The sequence below is a fragment of the Lepisma saccharinum genome, chromosome 2 (assembly GCF_977018435.1).
Source record: "Lepisma saccharinum chromosome 2, izLepSacc3.1, whole genome shotgun sequence".
In the NCBI taxonomy this organism is placed as follows: Eukaryota; Metazoa; Arthropoda; class Insecta; order Zygentoma; family Lepismatidae; genus Lepisma; species Lepisma saccharinum.
In genome coordinates, this window is record NC_139230.1 from 180,702,047 (window position 1) to 180,722,944 (window position 20,898).

The 20,898-nt window shown below is 38.4% G+C and overlaps 1 protein-coding gene across 3 annotated transcripts in view; it reads right to left on the minus strand.

The window, feature by feature from the left end:
- Positions 1-20,898, minus strand: part of LOC145984214 (structural maintenance of chromosomes protein 6-like) — a 231,437-nt gene that overhangs the window by 183,050 nt on the left and 27,489 nt on the right. For all 3 annotated transcript variants that reach the window (XM_083117767.1, XM_083117766.1, XM_083117765.1), the window contains exons 3-5: positions 16,272-16,467; positions 15,172-15,330; positions 10,741-10,985 (exon numbers count right to left, since the gene is read on the minus strand). In XM_083117767.1, the coding sequence (XP_082973893.1) occupies positions 10,741-10,985; positions 15,172-15,330; positions 16,272-16,467 (600 nt within the window). The remainder of the gene's footprint in view (positions 1-10,740; positions 10,986-15,171; positions 15,331-16,271; positions 16,468-20,898) is intronic.

Here is a 20,898-nt window from a genome sequence, read left to right on the forward strand (position 1 = left end):
GCCACCCTGATGTGATATGAACAGGGCTGCCGTTAGGAAATGCGAGGCCCTGTGCGAAACATACATGCGAGGTCCTTTTATTTTGAAAAGTGAAAATACAGTCACCTTTCATTCCTCGTAAAATTCTACACTCAAACCTTCCTCCCTCAAAACACATTTGAACCATCGACGAAGTTTGGAAGCCTGTATAGGGCATCAATACAAGAAACCTTTCTTATTAAATATTTTTTAGGTCTTGTACCAGCGCAATGAACCCTTGAAAAACATTTTTCTATCTTGTGCAGTTTTCGAAGAGGGGATGCTTGATCGAATTTGGAGATAGAAAGGGGTGGGGGTGATTCTATGGATCAACATGGACACAGTGCACTATGGGGGGAGGTTTAAAAATTTATTTAACTATGGTTGTTAACATCCCGCTGTGTTTCACCCCTCCCCGCTTCGAGTGCTGTAGGTGAATTTTTTTTAAAGGTGTCAGTTCTCTAAGGAAATGGGACAAAGCTAGCACACAGAATGAAACCCCTGAGATTATCCTTTTCCCTTGATTCATGCATTGCTGCTTAGTCATGGGCATAACTTGGAAGGAGCAACGGGGCGGGGAAAAATTTCAAGATTTCAGGGTGACCACTCTAGGACCACGATTAAATAAAAGTATAATTCCCAGTTTTCAAGGTAAGATTTCCAAAAATTCAAGGGCACAAGTAGATGTTTTCTGTATTTCAATCTTATGAATTACCACCTCTCACCACCCACACACATAGACACAGAAATATATGAACAATATAAAGAGTTTGTGATTTCAATGTATCCAAAATTTCTAATTCACTTCAATTAAACAGAATATACCGGGTGATCCATTTGAGATGTCAGAAAAGTAAACCTTGAGGTTAATGTACGTATCTCCGAGCAGCTTGTTGTACAGCCCCTGGCCATATTATGAACGCACCACAATTTTTTTTGAAAATAATAGTTTTGAAGGGGAAAATTATACAAGATTCACCATTAGTTATCTGTAAAATTTCCTGTACGTTATTTGAACCCTGGCAAATATGAGTAATATGTACAAATGCACTTTCTTCCACAACATTGATAACAATAATTGTAGTAGTAATAATAATACATAGTAATGTAAATGTTGCAATAGGGTTCTTTGCGGCTGAACTTTGATTATTGTAATGAACAATATGAAAAGAGGAGGTACTGTTGTTACAAACAATACCACCAACACCAAACGTCTCTGTTGTTGAACGAACATGCCGCAGTTCAATTCAAGCTGAGTTGAGACAAGGACGTCTTGCGAATAGTGAATCGTATTTGTGCTAAATTTTGCAGTGGTTTTGTTTTTGTACAGTGTCAGTATATTTTTTTAAATTTAACTATTAACATTAGGGAGTCATGAGTAAAAAAAAGTGACTTGACACCGAGAAAGATGGCTGAAATTAAGACACTAATAAAGACAAAAATGTTCTCTAATCGTGAGATTTCTCGACGATCTGATGTGTCTGAAGCATCGGTGAGGCGGAAAAAGAAGAAAATTGAATTTGGTGGACAGTGTGAGCCACAAAAGAAGGACAGATGTGGATGTAAAACAATTTTTACTCCAAGATCCTTATGCTGTTTGATAACATTTGCCTCACTAATAGATTTGCGAGTACAAAGGAACTTAAAGATAAACTTGAAAAGAGTGGTGTTCGTGCATCTGAAAGAACAGTTGTTCGTGCATCTGAAAGAACAGTAAGGTGCAGGCTCTCTGATATGAACCTGAAGGCACTCAGAAGCCAAAATTAACCCCTGCTATGATTCATAAACGTTTTTGTTGGGCAAAATCTTAGAAAGAAAAAGATTTGAACTTTAGGAGATCTGTTTGCTTTAGTAACGAGTGCACGTTTGAAATCTTGGGGAATAAATCTCAGTTTGTGAGAAGACGTCCAGGTGAAAAATACAATCCTGATTGTCTTGTGCAGACTGTCAAACATCTGATAAAAGCAAGAACAGTGTAGGGAAGTGCTTAGAAGAAAGTTGCTACCTCAAGTAAGAGAATGGTTCCCAAATGGAGAACCATTCGTATTCACGCAGGATGGAGCCTCATGCCATACCGCAAAATCAATAAAACAGTTTCTACAGAGTGAAAATGTCCCGCTCTTACCCTGGCTGGGAAATAGTGAAAAAAGAAGTGGCAAAGCAAACAATTACAACGAGAATTGGCCTAATTGAAAAAATAATTCAAGTGTGGAATCACCATCCACATATGAAGGAGACAGTACAAGCATGCATTGATAGTATGCCAAGACGAATCCAAACACTGATAAAGACCAAAGGCTGCTCAACCAAATACTAAAATTGACTTCTAGTCATATGTACATATTATATAGCTAATATTCAAGAAACACAGCAAGAAATTATATTTGTAACTATTAATGTATCAAATAATTGTTGTTTTTTGTTAAGGTTCACATGTAATCAATGTAATATTTCATGTAATAAAATATAAAAAAAAAGAAATAGAGAATAACAAAAAAATTAAACGAGCTAATAACATCCTTAAAATTTTCCATAAAATTTGGAGGTGCATCTAATAATTTGGCCAGGGGCTGTAATATAAGCAGAAAAAATGTAAGTTTCAAATGAGTGGAGGTTTACAGACTTCAGCCACATAGCAGCGCTAATGTGCATGGTAACAAAGGCGGTGATCACAGCACAACAACGACACAGTATGTCGTATGGTATGCGAAATTTTCGAGTATTACAGGCATGCTACTGCTGTCATGTGGCTGAAGTCTGTAAACCTCCACTCATTCGAAACTTACATCCTTTCTGCTTATACAGGTTAAGTCAAAATGATGGACCCGATTACAGAAATTTATTGTGTGAAATCTAATAAATATATGTTATTGTGAGACATGCGCTTCGAAAGGTTAACTTTCAAAGTTTAGTTTCCATGCAGTGTTTCCACTTTCTACCGCTAGGAGTCAGCAGTGAGCAGCGAGCAGGAAAATGGCGTTGACTGGAGAACAGAGATCTTTCTGTGTGCCTGATTATCATGTGAACAAGTCTGTGATTAGTGTGCAACGGCATTTCTGTACCAAATATCGGAGAGAACCACCTACGGGAAAGGCCATTCGTAAGTGGTATGAACATTTCACAGATTCGGGCTGCATCTGTAAACGAAAATCGACTGGCCGTCCGTCAACTGGTGAAGAGACAGTGGAACGAGTGCGCACATGTTTCATGCAGAGACCACAGAAGTCTATCTACCGGGCAGCGAGAGAACTTCAACTTCCACAGAAAACTGTCTAACGGGTTCTGCGGAAACGTTTACAAATGAAACCCTACCGCTTGCAACTAGTTCAAGCCTTAAAAGACACTGATTATGCTTTGCGCTCATCCTTCTGTGCTGATTTCCTTGCATTAATGGAAATGGATGGGTTCTCTGAGAGGTTAATTTACAGTGATGAAGCAACTTTTCACCTTTCAGGGAAAGTGAATAGACACAACGTAAGTATTTGGGGAACTGCTAACCCCCATGAATTTGTGGAACATGAACACGATTTTCCCAAAGTAAATGCCTTTTGTGCCATTTCCCATGAAAAGATTTATGGGCCCTTTTTCTTCCATGAACGTACTGTGACAGGACTTGTTTTCCTTGATATGCTGCAACTATGGCTCCTTCCACAGCTTGCAGAGGATAGCGCAGATTTCATTCTCCAATTGGATGGTGCCCCTGCGCATTACCATGGCAGCATTCGGGACCATCTCAATGGGGCATTGGAACAACGTTGGATAGGCCGTGCATCTCCAGAGGATCGACCTCTCCTTCATTGGCCACCTCGTTCCCCCGACTTGACCCCATGTGATTTCTTCATGTGGGGTTTTGTCAAGGATCATGTTTACATACCCACATTTCCAACAACATTGGATGACCTGCGTACCCGCATCACAGCAGCCATTGCTGATATTGACCGCAACATGCTACACAAGGTTTGGCAGGAGATAGACTATCGGCTTAATGTGTGCCATGTTACGCGAGGTGCTCACATACAACAGTTTTGATTTGTTTGAAGAAAACTTTGACAGTTTACCTTTCTTAGCACATGTCTCACAATAACATTTATTTATTATATTTCACAGAATAAATGTCTGAAATCGGGTCCATCATTTTGACTTACCTTGTATTACAACAAACTGCTCACAGATATGTACATTAACCTCTTGTGTATAAAAGTTTTATTTTCTGACATCTCAAACAGATCACCCGGTATATTTAAAATATTTAATTTAAGGTGTGGAGTTTACATTTGCCATTTTACATACTCAGACTCGAAATACATCTGCAATTACAAGTCACAAATCTTACGGGATATACTAATTTACAAAAAAAAAAAATTATTGTATAAGAATTTCAAACTTAAATTTAACTAATTAACTAAAAGATATCTTATCTTTCGATAATCTTACATCTGACAGACGTTCTGCAAAGGACACCAACAAAGTAAACGGATCGAGAGAATCCTTTTTTATTTTCCACGTAGCTTTCTTTTCTTCCTCGATAAAAAAAGCTAAACTGTGGAAAACTTGCCTCAGGGCATTTATAAATATGAATAAATTCAATGGGATTTGTATTAATAAAATTTGCAATTTTTCACGTCTATGGAGAAAAATTCAAGCAGAATTCATGCATAATTCCTAGAGCCAATAATTCAAGCATAATTCCTGGAATTCAAGGAATTCCCAGTGAGTAGCAACACTGGGTTTATTAAAATTTACATGTTTTGGATTGTAAAGCCTTTTACTTGTTTGAAATCCTAAGGTTCATGTTCGGCCCCAGGTTACGCTTCTGCTTATGTTACATTCAAAACTAGTGAAGTTTCATGCCTTGTATTTATATCCATAGGGCGAATCCTTTCCTGTCTCTGTGTAGCATACTAAACATTCTATTGTCTTACAACAGAAGAAAATGCAAGTAATAACCATGAATGTGGAAGCATGGCTGCAAGCGAACAGCATGAAAAATGCTACTTTTGAAGACTGAGGTCGAAATGAGACATCAGGGAACAAACTGTTTTCAAGGAATTTTGTTTGCATTGACATCCTCTACATGCAGTGAAAGTTTGTCGGTCGCTCACGATGTCACCTTGTTATTTAGCACCTCATTTGCATAATCACGTTGATGTTGATTAATGATGAGATGAAACTGATGAAGTGACAATCACAAAGAACACCCAGAAAAGGATTTGAACCCAGGAGCCCTGACTTCGTAGAACATTGTGCTAACCACTCTGCCAAGGACACCAGCAACCCTACATATGTACACTTCTGTTCACAAAAAGTAGTACACTAGTGTGAGTTGAAGTCCAGTTTCTAGGCCGGAAGTACAGCTGAAGAAACTGTTCGAAAAGCAGCAGTGTTGCTTACTATCAATCAATTTAACCATATGCAGCGAATTTTGTCTCTCTCAGACTCAAAGAAAAGGCCTAACGGAAAGATTGCAGCGTAAATATTAATTAACTGGAATTTCCACGTCTACAATCAAAGTAATGTAAATGTGAAATATTCCTGAAATTTATTTTCAAAAGAAACGCATTTTTGACGTTCGTGACGAAGTAGTTATCACAATTCGTTAGAATCTGAGGGCCCCGGGTTCGAATTTAGCCTGAGCATGGGTGTTATTTCTGAGTATCTCTTCATCGTCGCGAGTAGCCGAAAATGGAAGAAAAGCAACACTAAATAACAAAAAGGATAAAACGCAATAAGAACAAGCGAGACAGAAATAGTGCTGTTGCAATTCCTGAAAATGAGGAAAAAAAAAATCTTTCGGAAATAGTGTTGTCCTAGTCCAGGAGAAGGCTTGAAGAATAAATAAACTCCTTTCCCAAACACTTTGGCAAACAAAATCGCAAAGTTGGCACTGAATATGCGATGGGAAAAATAATAGAAATCCTAAAGGAAGAAGAGCTTATGTCACAGCAAGGAGGGCACATGAGAGGAAGTAACCCCCCCCCCCCCCACATCAGTCTCCAGGCTATTAAAAATAAGTCAATGGTTGTCCTTTCATTTAACTTGAACAGTAAATGGATTTTTTGTAAAATAAAAATTGTCAGGCTTTACTTGTTTTACACATGTACATTGGTTTCGTAATGGAGCACAAAAACAGAATTGTGACTCTTGTAAAATTCTTACCGAATGAATGAATGTCTCAGTAGATTCCAGAATAATGATTCTTCATCGTGCTTTTGTGGAAGGTTAGTGTTTGCAACCCTAAATGATAACCGTTCTTTAGTTTCCATCAATACAGCGGATTCTGCTATGTGACGACGAATCTCATTAACCAACAGCACATATTTTATTTTTATTTTAAACTATTTATTTCAAAATGAAGAATCATTATTCTGGAATCTACTGGGACATTCATTCATTTGGTAAGAATTTTATGCGAGTCACAATTCTATTTTTGTGCTACCTGTACATTACGTAACCAATGTGCACGTGTAAAACAAGTAAAGCCCGACAATTTTTATTTCACAAAAAATCCATTTACTGTTTAAGTTAAATGAGAGGACAACCATTGACTTATTTTTAATAGCCTGGATGACTGATGTGGGGGGGACCTCCTCTCATGTGCCCCCCTTGCTATGACAAACTCTTCTTCCTCTTGGATTTCTATTATTTTTCCCATCGCATATTCAGTGCCAACTTTGCGATTCTGTTTGACAAAGTGTATGGGGAAAAGGTTTATTTATTCTTCAAGCCTTCTCCTGGACTAGGATAACACTATTTCCAAAAGATTTTTTCTTGCATTATTTTCAGGAATTGCAACAGCACTATTTCTGTCTCGCTTGTTCTTATTGCATTTTATCCTTTTCGTTATTTAGTGTTGCTTTTCTTCCATTTTTGGCTACTCGCGATGATGAAGAACACCCAACCTCAGGTGAAATTCCACCCCGGGGCCCTCGCATTCTAACGAATTGTGATAATTACTTCGTCATGAACTTAAAAAATGAGTTTCTTTTTAAAATAAATTTCAGGAATATTTCACATTTACATTACTTTCATTGTAAACATGGAAAATCCAGTTAATTAATATTTATGCTGCAATCATTCCATTAGGCCTTTTCTTTTAGTCTGAGAGAGACAAAATTCCCTGCATATGGTGATACTAAGCAACACTGCTGCTTTCCGAACACTTACTTCGGCTGTACATCCGGCCATGAAGCTGGACTTCAACTCAAACGAGTGTGCCACTTTTTTGTGAACAGAAGTGTACATATCCACATAATTGCTATATAAATGTGTGAGTTAAGCAGTCTTCACACACTGGTATTGTAAAGATTATAAACATTCTGTGACGTTTTGTTAAGTTTCGTAGGGGGAAATTCCTAAAAACTATCTGGTTTACCTTTCATACTTATAATCTCTTGTATCTTGTGTATCAGTGTCTTCAGTCGCATAATCAAGGTCTAATTTTGACACCATATCACTTTCTAATGATGAAGGGATGACTGTATTTTAAAAAGATATTATGGTTTCAAACACCTCTTGATTCATTTCAAAGAACAGAAACTACTTTTGCCACTCGCTACTTTTATCTGCGATGTTAATTGATTATTTTTACTTAAACTGCCAATGAAATACTTCGACGCAAGCTGCACATGCTACTGCTTCAAACAATTTAGTTTATTTTACTTTGCTCATCTGCCACTTTTGGCTAATCGCAAAGATGAGGATGATGAAATTCATGAGGGGACACTCACAAAGAATAGCCATACCCAGGCCGGGATTCTAACGCAGGACCCCTGGCATCGCAACGTGCTGTGCTAACCACTCTGCCAGGGCATGGGGGGGGGGGGGGGGATAAAAATAAAAATATTTCCACATCTTTATTGCAATTTCAGCTGCAGATGTCTTTCACACAAAAGGGAATATCAATCCAGAACAAGTTTCCTTGCCATGATCAATTCTCTCAGTTTAGCTACATCATAAAATCCAAGCATGGGAGGCCAAACATTTGTACTCTGGGGCAATAGTTTATGACAGGAAATTGGTCGAAGTTTGTTGTAAAAACAAGAAATCCAACTGCATTCTGTGGGCTTGCACCTTGCAGTCCCAGTTTGAAAATTCTGTTTCCATTTTCTTTGTACGTAAGATAAACTGAGTTCTGGACCTAATCACTGACCTAGGTTTCCTTTCTTTCTTTTGTTCTAATGAGATCACATTTGCACAAGAAATGAATGTGAGTAAAAAATGCAACAATATTACATAAATATTTCGAAAGCGCAAGGCCACCCAGAGCGTGAGGCCCTGTGCAGTGGCACGATTCTAGCACCCCTGGATATTTCATCTGTTACAAATGGGGGCATGCTATTGCTGAGGAGCCATGTTCTGGTGGAGTCAGTGCAAGGCTGATTGGAATGGAGGAGTACATATCCACTACGTCTATGCTGGCTAGTTTGCAGTTGTTGGCATTGACGAAAGAGGTGACAAATTATTTTGCTTCAAGGCTGTTTTTTAGGCAGTAGGTAAGTTTGTCATTGTGAGCGGTCAGTTTCTGGAGGAGCCATTTGGTCAGGTGAACACTGGCTTGATTGAAGCTGGCCACTATGATTCTCAGAGGGGTTCCTGGATTATAAGTTTTTGGTATGCCGTATGCACAGAGAAGGCTGGGGTGGGTGTTCCTTAGTTCCTTAGGAGGGCACAGTTCTCTATGGCTCGGCAGATGGCTGTATTGTATCTGCTTGTGGGGTCATGTTTCAGTTTTTTGTAGCCATCAGAGTTTAGTTTTGCATGCATTTTGTCACTGTATTGGCCTTTTCCCATTATGACATATTGATTACCCTTGTCTGATTTTATGCACCAACATTTGTTGTCCTGTAGCCACTTTCGGAATTCCTGTGTTGTTTTTCTAAGTTTACTAAGTTTACTATGCACTGTGGGTTTATGTCTGTCAGTAGGTTGGGCATGTTGGCGGAGGATGATGGATGCACAGGTAAGGCGTACACACTCAGCATCTTGGTTAATTTTCGTTGCAAATGTGGTTTTTTCTGCAAAGCAGATTAAGTCTTGGGAGGGGGGGGGAGTCACTCCAGAGTTTGAATTTGAGGGCGTTGTTTTGCGACGTTTTCAGCATGAAGTCGATCTTTTGCTGGGCTTTTTTCCAGTCGTCGGGATTTATTCTCAGTTGCATGTAGTTACGGAGGAAAGCACATGTTTTTTTTGAAGTGATGCTATTTCACGATATTTATCACTGATCACAGCACTCATTGCTCATTTTTCGGCATTGAACACGACCTTTTTAACACTATACCTGTTGGCGGGGGTTTTGCACTTGAGGAATTTCGGGGTCATTTCACTGTTCCTGCATGCCTTGAGGAATGCAATGTCCACTTGCCGGGTTTGTATTTTCCTGATATTACGATCGTATTCCCGCATTTCCTTCCATATGAAAGGTGTAGAATTCATGATGGTTGTGGTAAACGTGGTTTAAAATTGCTTACATGAATTTTAGAAAATTTCGCACTTCTGCGTTGCACAATTTAATGGTTAAATCCTATTAATTTCGAAGATCCACTGTCTTCATTCACAAAAGGGTACAGCATTTGAAGCAGAGATGGTACCGCGTCACTGAATTGTTTGTTCCCGGGCAGCAGTAGTTGCAATTTCTCCCGTTCAGCAGTACTAGCACACGCATCCTGATATGCGTTGTCTGCTACCTGTTGTCAGGTGGTGTTGCCAGTTGGGGGTTGGGGGGCTGGGCTGTGCTGCTCGGCATGGTGCCGTTCCTGTTCCCCGCGTGGATGGAGGTGGGTCGAATATGTGCACCGCATCTTTTCTTTTTCAGGTTGGGGATCTTTCTGAGGACAGGGTGCCAAGGCAGGTGTGCCTGTCCATTGTCCAGGTTCAGTGCTGGTTTCTGTTGGATGATAGCATGGGTTTCTTTGACAGAGTTGGTTGGGTGAAGTATGGATATGGAGGAGATGGTGTGGTTAGTGGAGTGGAGGTGTTGAGAAAGGCCTGATTTTTGTGTGTAATATTTGGCATCTTTTATGTGATTGTTAATCCGTTCTTGGAAGATAGGAGGGAAAGGTTGCCTGGCCTACGAAACATGCTTTTGGCACTTTTTGTCACTGGCAGGTCTTGGAAAACGTATAAAGTGGGAAACTAGAGTTACAGTAAAAATAAGTTCGAGATAAACGTCCTACTGTCCATGTTTTTTTGCAGGTAATTGGCTGAACAGATTAAGCACATAAACTTGCTTGCATCCCTTCCACCCCGTGGCACCTTCACTGTCTCATGGATTTTGTGAATTTACAATAATGATTTAGAACAGATTAGTGCAATATAGCAAACTTTGGTGTATATGCAGTATAACTTATTTCTCTTTGTGCTTAATTTTACCATTTTATCTTACAATAATATGTTTTTCTCAGTTATACATTATTTTTTTCTGTCCCCCATAAAATGTATAACTGAGATTTCACTGTATTTGCCATTTTATAATTAATGTTATCTGGCATTCAATTAACAACAATAAAAATTCATACTGTCCATTCCTGTTATCCTTTATGGCTCATGTTCACGTCATTTTTTACTTAAGGGTAAGTCAAGAATGAAATTTAAATAATAAACAACTGGAAAGTTGATTTAAGTATTGACACTGCCTAGTGAAAATTATGTAAAGGTGTAGATACTGAGATTCCTAGAGACAGAAATGGGATTTTACTACTAAACAGAGAAAACACAAGCACTCACTTCTTTTCGGTCAACCAGAATGGTCTGGATTTTCTTCCTCTGCTCATTGGCTGCCCTGTAGTCATTTTCAATCTGCTGTAATTGGGTGGCTTTCATGAAGAGTTTATACAAATCTCCAGGATCACTACTGTTGAGGAAATTCCTGGCTGTATCTTGATTGAGAATTGACACTGGGTTGTCAATTTGGATGTTGAACGTAGAAAGGATTCTAGCTAGATCTTCCTTTTTCGTTGACAGAACAGAACCTGAAACATAAGAAAAAAAACTATCATATCATAGCATCATCAAAAGCTGGAGTATGACATGGAGCTGATTTCTACATGATTATTTCTCTCATTATTTTTTTATTTATACCCAAGATTGCACCATTACTCTCATATAATCCTCCTGACATTGAAACCTAAAGATTGTGCAGCGGATAATCAATTTGATGTTTTTCAGGGAATGAAGATGAATTATCTTAAATTGTGGAAAAGTGTCAAATTCAGGGAAAAATTATAACAAGTGACTTTACACACACCATGAAGTAATATTCCACATGAATGTACAGTCACGGACACTTCTGGTTTGTAACAATCCTGTTGAAAGGCAATAGAATCCTTACAACCCAGAAGTGTGTGTGACTGTACCATAGACTTGTACCAGATTGTTTACAAAACATTCCGGGAAGAAAGAAGCAAAAGGAATCGAAACACCCCTTTTTGAAATAATAGACTGAGTCCGGTACACAAAGGGAAGTAAAGCGCTCATGGATTTGCGCACGGAGTAGTTGAAGCAGTTGGCGCGGAGAAGTTACAGCAGTTGACGTGGAGATTTTGACTGGAAGGTGGTCATGCAATTTAGTGCTCTGTCTGTTGAGTTTTGCATACCTCCGGGGACATTTTCTTCTGGTGAAGTGGTAAAGTAGTCTCTTCAGTCGGAAGACCATGCAATTCCGCCGTTGTTTCCAGAAGCACAAGAAACGTTAAATCGGCATTAAGGCTCTCCGGAAAAGAGATCGTGCAGGAGTGAACTCTGTTTGCAGCAGTTTAGCAGATTTTTATTCAGTGAAGCCGAGATTGCAGAGAAGGATTTTCTCCAGCGACAAGACACCAAGGATCGTCGGAAAAAGAAGACGGAACAACGAGGATTTTAGTGAAGTGGTCCCCAGTGTCGAGAGCTCTCGTGTTTTAACCCCCACAAGCTCAATCTTCTGATGAAAAAATCCTACTAAAGTTTGAAAAGCGCTAATTCTTTCTAAAGGCCGGCCATGTAATCGTGAGTAAAAAGGTTAAATTTGTTATTTTTATAAATATATGTGAGAGTGATTTTTTCTTATATTTCTTTTACCAAGATAATCTAAAGTACTGGTGTCAACTCTTGTATTGGGTTTACTCATGTAAACCAAGAACTACCAGCGAATCAGTGTGAACCTTTAATTATTTTTTTTTTGTGAAGTTTTTTCTTAGTTTTCTTCTGTAATAAAAGAAAGTAAAGGTAATTGGTTATTCTTTCCTTCAAACATTAAAATCTATAATAATAGTTGAAATCAGTTTATCTCAACCGAACTGTAGTTAAAAAGCAAAGCTAAGTCTAATAATAATAATAACAACGATAAAATCACGTTTTATCGTTATAGACTCACTTACGCAACTCATGATTCCGATGTTAATTTTGGTGTTAAATTAATGAAAATACACTAGTGTTAGTATCAGGTTAGATCTAGTATATTTTACTTGAATTTCTACCTCTCTAGTGTAACTGCAATGAAAGGTAAGAGTAAAGCAGTTCATAATAGAAACACCCATGCCTTGCCATGAGTCCTAGCTTTGCAGCACATTATTTGATTTGATTTTGTTATATAATGTTGCATTTCTGCCAGTTTTGGCTAATCGTAATAATGACAAGGAGTAGAGGCATGCATATTTCATTTTTGACAAAAACACGAAATGTGAAATAATACTCATTTTTCATGTTCTGAAAGGTATCAGGTGCATTTTCCTACCCTGTTTTGTCACAAAATGGTGCGAAATGAACTGGAAAATGCAAAATAAACTAAAACACGAAATTTAGTTTATTCACAGACACGACACTTTCAGAAGTTTGAATTATCCTGAGAGTTATGCAATTCATGGAAACTTGATTAATTCAGCTGTAAATATTTGATTGATTCATTTATTTTTATTTTTACTTCACTTTTCTGCCGATTTTGGCTAATCATGAAGATAAGGATGATTGGTGGTATGATGAAATTGATGAAGGGACACACAAACACCCATGCCCAGGTGAGGATTCGAACCTGGAACCTCTGGCATCATAATGCACTGTGCCAACCACTCTGCCACAGAGGCTGTCATAAATATATGAGAAGCAAAAAAAAAAGGTGGTCCCCCTTCTTGGAACACTGGCCACGGTGGCTCAGTTGGTAACGCATCTGACTACCATGCTCAAGGTCCTGGGTTTGATCCCCGGCTGGTTCTAATGATGGAAGCGGCCCCGGCGCCCACCCAGCATCGAATAACATGGGTACGTGGGGGAAACCCTGGGGGGTAAAGGCGGTCAGGGGCATGATTCTGATCACATCACCCCCACTCACCACCGGATCAAGAAAGTGTGGGGCATTACCCCCACACCCCCTATACGCCTTCATGGTGTGGTGCTATGCACAGGGGAGCACTTTACCTATTTTTACCCCCCTTATTCAGGAATAAACTTAATACTCTGGTATCTACATAAATGTGCTTTAGAAGAGATATGTTTATTTTGTGCAATAAGTGCAGTTTTTAAATCAAATTTAGGATTATATTCACAATTTTACAACCAAGTTTTTATTTTATATACGACTTTTGATCAGATTTTTCACCGCTTTAACCCCGTAACTTTATTTTATTTACCACATTTGAATCCGAAATTTACTGCTATTGACCAAAAATTTTCTTTTATTATTTACCAAAAATATACAGAGTGTCCACAATGAGACTCCAACATTTTGAAACACTATAACTTTTTCATTTCAGATTGTACAGATGTGATTCCGGAAGAAGCAGAAGCAGAAACTCAAAAAGTTTATGTGGTAACGTTTTAGTGCGCGTAATAGCCGTATTGGCGCTGCAACAATCGATTGTTTGAAAATGGAGATTCCAAACGAGCGTGCACAGGTTGTGTGGTGGTATGCAGAAACAAAATCAGTTATTCAAGTGCAACGAAACTTTTGTCGTGTGTACAATTAGGATCCTCCGACATTCAAGACTATAAAGAAGTGGTGTGACCAGTTTTTGGCGACCGGCAATGTTTTGAAAGGACACGGTGGTGGTAAACGCAGAATCCAGGAACAGGTTGTAGAAAATGTGCGGAGGTCATTCGAAAGGAGTCCACAGACGTCAGTAAGACAAGCAGCGAGAGAACTTGGTATGAAACGGTCGACAGTTCACACAGTTCTTCACTGCTTGTCTTACTGACTTCTGTGGACTCCTTTCGAATGAACCTGTGCACGCTCGTTTGGAATCTCCATTTTCAAACAATCGATTGTTGCAGTGCCAATACGGCTATTGCGCACACTAAAACGTTACCACATAAACTTTTTGTGTTTCTGCTTCTGCTTCTTCCGGAATCACAACTGTACAATCTGAAATGAAAAAGTTATAGACTTTCAAAATGCTGGAGTCTCATTGTGGACACGCTGTATGTCTAACAACGAGTGATTACATGATGAATCTGATAAGGGACACTCGCAAAGAACACCCATGCTCACAGTGTAACACCACCTCGATAATACGCATGAAAAATTGATGAAATATCAGGGTGGTGTTGTCTGTGTTGTAATTTTGACCATGTTCCACGTATTTTTATCTGGTGAATATGTTACATGCTGAACAATGTTAAAGTAAGATTTGACACTTTCTTGGAACATTACTCACACGCAAGTTCTCAAGTGACCAGTTAGCCAGGTTACATCAGAGTATATACCGATGTTTCAAGAATTACCTTCAGAGAATGATATTTCATTTTAATTCTCTGAAAATTAGAGCTATGTCTGTTCTTCAAACATTGAGCATGAACTCCACTATAACCTGGCCTACCACCAGAAAAATCTATTAAAATGAGATTTTTCCAGCTCATGACATGTGGCAGTGATTGTCTGGATTGTGTAGGTGTCGAATTACTAGTGATGTATTTCAACAGAAAGATAATCATATTTAATGTGCCATGCATTTGCATTATTCATAAAAAATGTTTGAGGGACTCTGGGACCTTAACTTTCTTGGCAGTGGTCTGCACTGAGTCCATAGTTCAGATTATTGCAATACTGTTATATATTAAAATTATATTTTTTCTTCTATGTTGATTTTTATGAAATCTGTTACATATGCAGAAACTTTGTATTAATAACAACATTCAGAAGTATATCTGTCTACAATTTTAACACAATCCCATCTATCACCATGTACTTACCATTAGTAGATTTTATCTTGTAGATTGAAGAGCTGCTTGAAGTGAGTGTACGTACAATGATTAATTCATCACCAAATTCTTTATGCTTATATGAATTAGGGCCAATATTATTCAGTACTATTTCAATTGTGGCAGAATTCCTTCCTTTCTTTATAAAATCTGAAAAATTAAAATATATATTTAAGATAACAATAATTAAATCATTATCCATGGACACCTTGATTTTTGCAGGCATGATAACATCACTAAATATTAATCGTTGAAAAAAAGTGTTTACATAGTGCATGGTGACATGTTCAAAACATATTTTTCATGCATTCAAAATGGCAAAATAATGAAAATTTGGCATAACCATGTAATTTGGGAAGCTTTTTGGGGAATTTAAACACATTCTGTGCTTAAGAAATGAAAAATTCCTTGAAAAACCAACGTTCACAGTTGCAAGAGTATGATTTTCATGTTTTGTTCAATTTATTTTTATGAATCAATAAAAGTCTGGGTAAATAGAAATAAATGTGTAAAACAAGAATTTTTGGGGGTATGGATCTTCCTAGATTTTTGCAATGCACATGGGAGAATAAGAAAGTTCAAAGTGGGAGAAAATGAAAGTGTGGACATGACAAGGAGTGGCAGATGATCAACGTCATTGACCGACGACAACCACCACAGGGATGATGAGCTCATTCGAGAGGATAAGACGCATCACCATCCAGGAAATTTCTGATGCAGTGCACATGTTCTATGGGTCAGAACATGCAATGATTGAGAGTTTGGGATACCATAAAGTCTGAGCTAAGTCTGTGCCTCGTGGCATGAGATTCGATGACCTCCAGGAGGTTATAACAGCTCTGAACAGTAGGGCTGGGAATGTTCTGTGGAATTTTTCCAAACTGGTTTTGAGGGCTGGATAAAACGCTCCCTCAAATGCATCGAACATGATGGCAATTGTGTGAAAGGGTAACTCTGAGTAGAAGACACTACAGGCAAACTATATGTATGTTCATTGTTTCAATCTTTCCATTATTACACAAATTATAGCTCAACAGGCAAAACTTTTTGATACCCCCTCGTATATTTTGATTTATATAAAAGTAACTTACCTTTCAAAGAAGTTCCTCTGTTTGTGGTACTTGCTTTCCCACCTAACCCCACAATAATAGCAGTCATTATGGCACTTTTCCCACTGCCATTTCTTCCAATTATGAAATTGATGCATGAATTAAATTTTATTTCCAGTGAATCATGACACATGAAATTCTTCATGTGGACTCTCTTTACAATCCCTGCTCTAGGTGGCTGTAATACAAGAAATTGGAACAATTTAGAATATATTCATAATTACTGAAACCAGAACTGAGTCCATGACAATTTATTGCAATCAGTGGTAACATTTTGAATTTTATCACCAATATATCATGTTAAGGGTGCATTTGTTGGCTTAACCTGTTGCCATGAGAGGTTCCTATGTATGCAAATCTCGGATGCTGGGTAATTTAAGGCTCTACATGTTTCACCAATGTTTATTTACAATTTCTGAAGTGTGAGGGAGTGAATTATGCATGAGCTTGGTTGTGAGAATATTAAACATTGACAAAACTATGACTGCATGTTATCACAGTACCTGCCTGCAGTCAGGGTCCAGGCTTTCAACTTGAGCAAGATTGTGTCGAGGTGGTCTTGCACCTAGGGCTGCGTGATATTTCGAAATCAAGTCAATATTTTTAAAATATTGAAGCATCAATATCATTAAAATATCTACATCGATATGGATAATATCAATGTTGATATTCGATATGTCAGGATCGCCATTCTTAAATTTGTCAGTGTTAAAATAAATACTGGTCTGTACATGGATTCTGTTGCTCTTGACGGTACTTAGCAACAGCAAACAGTACAAAACAAATAAAAAAAAAGTATAGGATTCACATTCGCCCCTGCTCGGTTTCACCATCACCTCATGATTCCGTAGGTCCAAACTTATCCATTCTCGCATTGAAGCACTGGAAATTTTGGCCTTTCCCTATGTTGACCTCTGATAACAAAACAAAATGTTCCGACACATGGCAGTGTGGAAATCTCTTCAGAAATCACTGGGAAAGCCACTTATTGGTGGTGGGTGTATCACTACGTATTTCAATTTGAAAGAGATTATCTGATCCTGGTTTCTTAGGACTTGAATGTGGCAAATTCTGACTGCATTAACAACATCATAAATAAGAATATTCAGGGTACAGTTGTTTTTCAAGAGTTTGTCGACAGTGGTGAAGTCAGAACAATTAGTGGGGAGACAGAGCGGCAGGAATGTTTTTGGGGAACGGGCAGATTACATTTATAAAACTACTAAACTATGTAGCTTTTAAAATAGCTAATTCTATTCGTGGTAAATCACTTCAAAGGTGGCTATTTAATAGTTTGCTGAGTGAAATTAAGTCTTTTTTTGAAGGAGTGGGGAGATGAGAAACCAGAATTAGAAAATGCTGTGGGGCATTTCTAGCCAACTTTACAGGTAAATTAAGTTAAACGAACCTTGCACTACAAGGCAAAAAGAAATGCATTGCTGAAATGATGAGTACAGTTTCATCATACAAAAGCAAATTCGAACTAATGTTGACTGATTTAACTAATAACATTTTTGATCACTTTCCTAACATGTAGGACCATCTGGAAAAATATCCCGACTTTGTTGCTTGTATAGATAAATATGTGAATGAAATAGATTTGGTTATCCAAGAGTTCAAAAACAGATTTCGTGACTTCAACAAAATTAGCGTAGTTGAGGAATACTTGTCATTCCCATTCAAATCAGATTTGAATTTGCAGCTGTTATCAGTGAAAACTACACAATGAGTCAGCCATCCCTCGAGGATGAAATATCAAAACTAAAAAATGACATATTTCTCAAGAGTCACGCTGAAGAAGAATAGTTTCGGAAGTTCGTACCCAGAGAAAAAATCCCCAATATGAGAAGATGCAGTGAAATTGTGCACTCATATTTCGGTTCAACATATTGCTGTGAATCGGCATTCTATTACCTAAAAATGACGAAGAGTAAACAACGTTCCAACATGACAGATGAGCATCTCGAGGATTCCCTAAAACTGGCCTTCACTGAATACTCGATTGACTTCCAAAGACTAGTGAATGACATGCAGGCTCAGACGTCTCACTAACCAAAAGGTAAGCCATTTCATTTCAACTCATATTACTTTTATCTTATTACTTATTTTGTTACTTGTATATTTTCCCTACGGTGCTTAACCATTAATAGTAGCTCACTGCCTGTTGTGACAATAAAAAGTAGATCACTACTTGATTGAAGTTGGACATGCCCGAATTACACCATTCATTCCATTCATAAAAAACTAAGGCTGAGCCGATACCAAGAGTCTCACTGATTTCCCACAGATAACGATACTTGTATAATTTCAATTTAAAATAACAAAGGCTATTATATATAGATAGAAAACAAAGTTACTTTCACCAGTGTTTACTGCATGGTTTCGGGAAGAGGGGAAAGGATTATTGGTTGGCTAGGTAGAGTCTGGGGTATAGTGTAGGGATGGCCAAACGGATCCGGATCCGAAAAATCCGGATCTGGATCCGGATCCGAAAGTTCCAGATCTGGATCCGGATCTGAAAGTTCCAGATCTGGATCCGGATCCGAAAGTTCCGGATCTGGATCCAGATCCGAAAGTTCCAGATCTGGATCCAGATCCGAAAGTTCCGGATCTGGATCCAGATCCGAAAGTTCCGGATCTGGAACCGGATCCGAGAGTTCCCGATCCAAAAATTTCGGATCCGGATCTGGGTCTGAAAGTTTCGAATCTGGATCCGGATCCGAAAATCCGGATCCGGATCCGAGAGTTTCATATCTCAATCCCATTATAATATTACCACACCTTAAAAGGTATTATGATCTTCGATTACAAAGAAATTTTTCATTAGTTAGTCCTACAAGAATTTTTTTCAAGTGTTGTTCCTAAAATACTTTGCTACACATCGGCTAACACACTTGTGCACAAAAAAAATCTTACTTGTTTAACATAAAATGTCAGAGGTGATTTTGTAAATGCCATTGAAATGAATATGTAATCATTCGAATGTACTGGAAATGAAAACACACATAAATGTGAGACATTCCACTCCAGGATGAAACCTTTAACACATATAAAAAAATAGAAATTTTATACAAAAATTATACAATTGTTCTACAGTTACAGTTTTACAAATTAAAATAGAACATTATAATATATGCAGTGTTATATAATTACAAAGTGTAAGACTAACAAGCGAGGTTATCTAAGTGTCCCCCTCCAATTTCCATGAAACTTGGCAGGCGTATAGTGGGGCCCAAATGAAAAAATACGTGTTTTTTTGTTTCAGCTAAAAAACGTTTTTAGGGGGCAAGACCCCCTCAAATGTCAAGATGAAAACAAATTGAAGTGAGGATCTGGCCCCTGTGTCCCTCCGATTTCCATGAAAATTGGCAGGTGTATAGTGGGGCCCAACGGAAGAAATACGTGTTTTTTCGTTTCAGCTACAAACGTTTTTAGGGGGCAAAACCCCGTCAAATGTCAAGATGAGGACAAATTGAAGTGAGGATCTGACCACTGTGCCCCTCCGATTTCCATGATACTTGGCAGGTGTGTGTATGAACGGGCCCAAAGAAAGAAATACGTGTTTTTTTTTGTTTCACCTAAAAAACGGTTTTAGGGGGCAAAACCCCCTCAAATGTCAAGATGAGGACAAACTGAAGTGAGGATCTGACCCCTGTGTCCCTCCGATTTCCATGAAACTTGGCAGGTGTATAGTGGGGCCCAATGGAAGAAATACGTGTTTTTTTGTTTCAGCTAAAAAACAGGTTTACAGGGCAAAACCCCCTCAAATGTCAAGATGAGGATAAATTGAAGTGAGGATCTGACCACTGTGTCCCCCTCCAATTTCCATTATACTTGGCAGGTGTGTATAAGCGGGCCCAAATGAAGAAATACGTGTTTGTTTTGTTTCGGCTAAAAAACTATTTTAGGGGGCAACCCCCCTCAAATGTCAATATGAGGACAAATTTAAGTGGGCATTTGACCTATGTGTCCCCCTCCGATTTCCATGAAACTTGGCAGGTGTATAGTGGGGCCCAAAGGAAGAAATACGTGTTTTTTTGTTTCAGCTAAAAAAACGGTTTTACAGGGCAAAACCCACTCAATTGTCAAGATGAGGAAAAATTGAAGTGGGGATCTGACACCTGTGTCCCCCTCCGATTTTCATGAAACTTCGCAGGTGTATAGAGGGGCCCAAAGGAAGAAATACGTGTTTTTTTGTTTCGGCTAAAAAAACTTTTTTAGGGGGCAAACCCCTTCTCAAATTTCAAGATGAGGACAAATTGACGTGGGGATCATCTGACCCCTGTGTCCCCATCCGATTTCCATGAAATTTGACAGGTGTATAGAGAGGCCCTATGCCCCCTGTTTCTTCCTATGCCATATTTAGGGTGGTTTCGGGGTCAGATCCCCACTTCAATTTCTCCTCATCTTGACATTTGAGGGGGGACCTCTATACACCTGCCAAGTTTCATGCAAATCGGAGGGGGAGACTTAGACCTCCCTTGTATTAATTAATTACAAATCGCGCACGCGCACGCACTATATATATATATATATATATATATATATATATATATATATATATATATATATATATATATATACACAGGGTGTCGCAAAACTCTTTCAA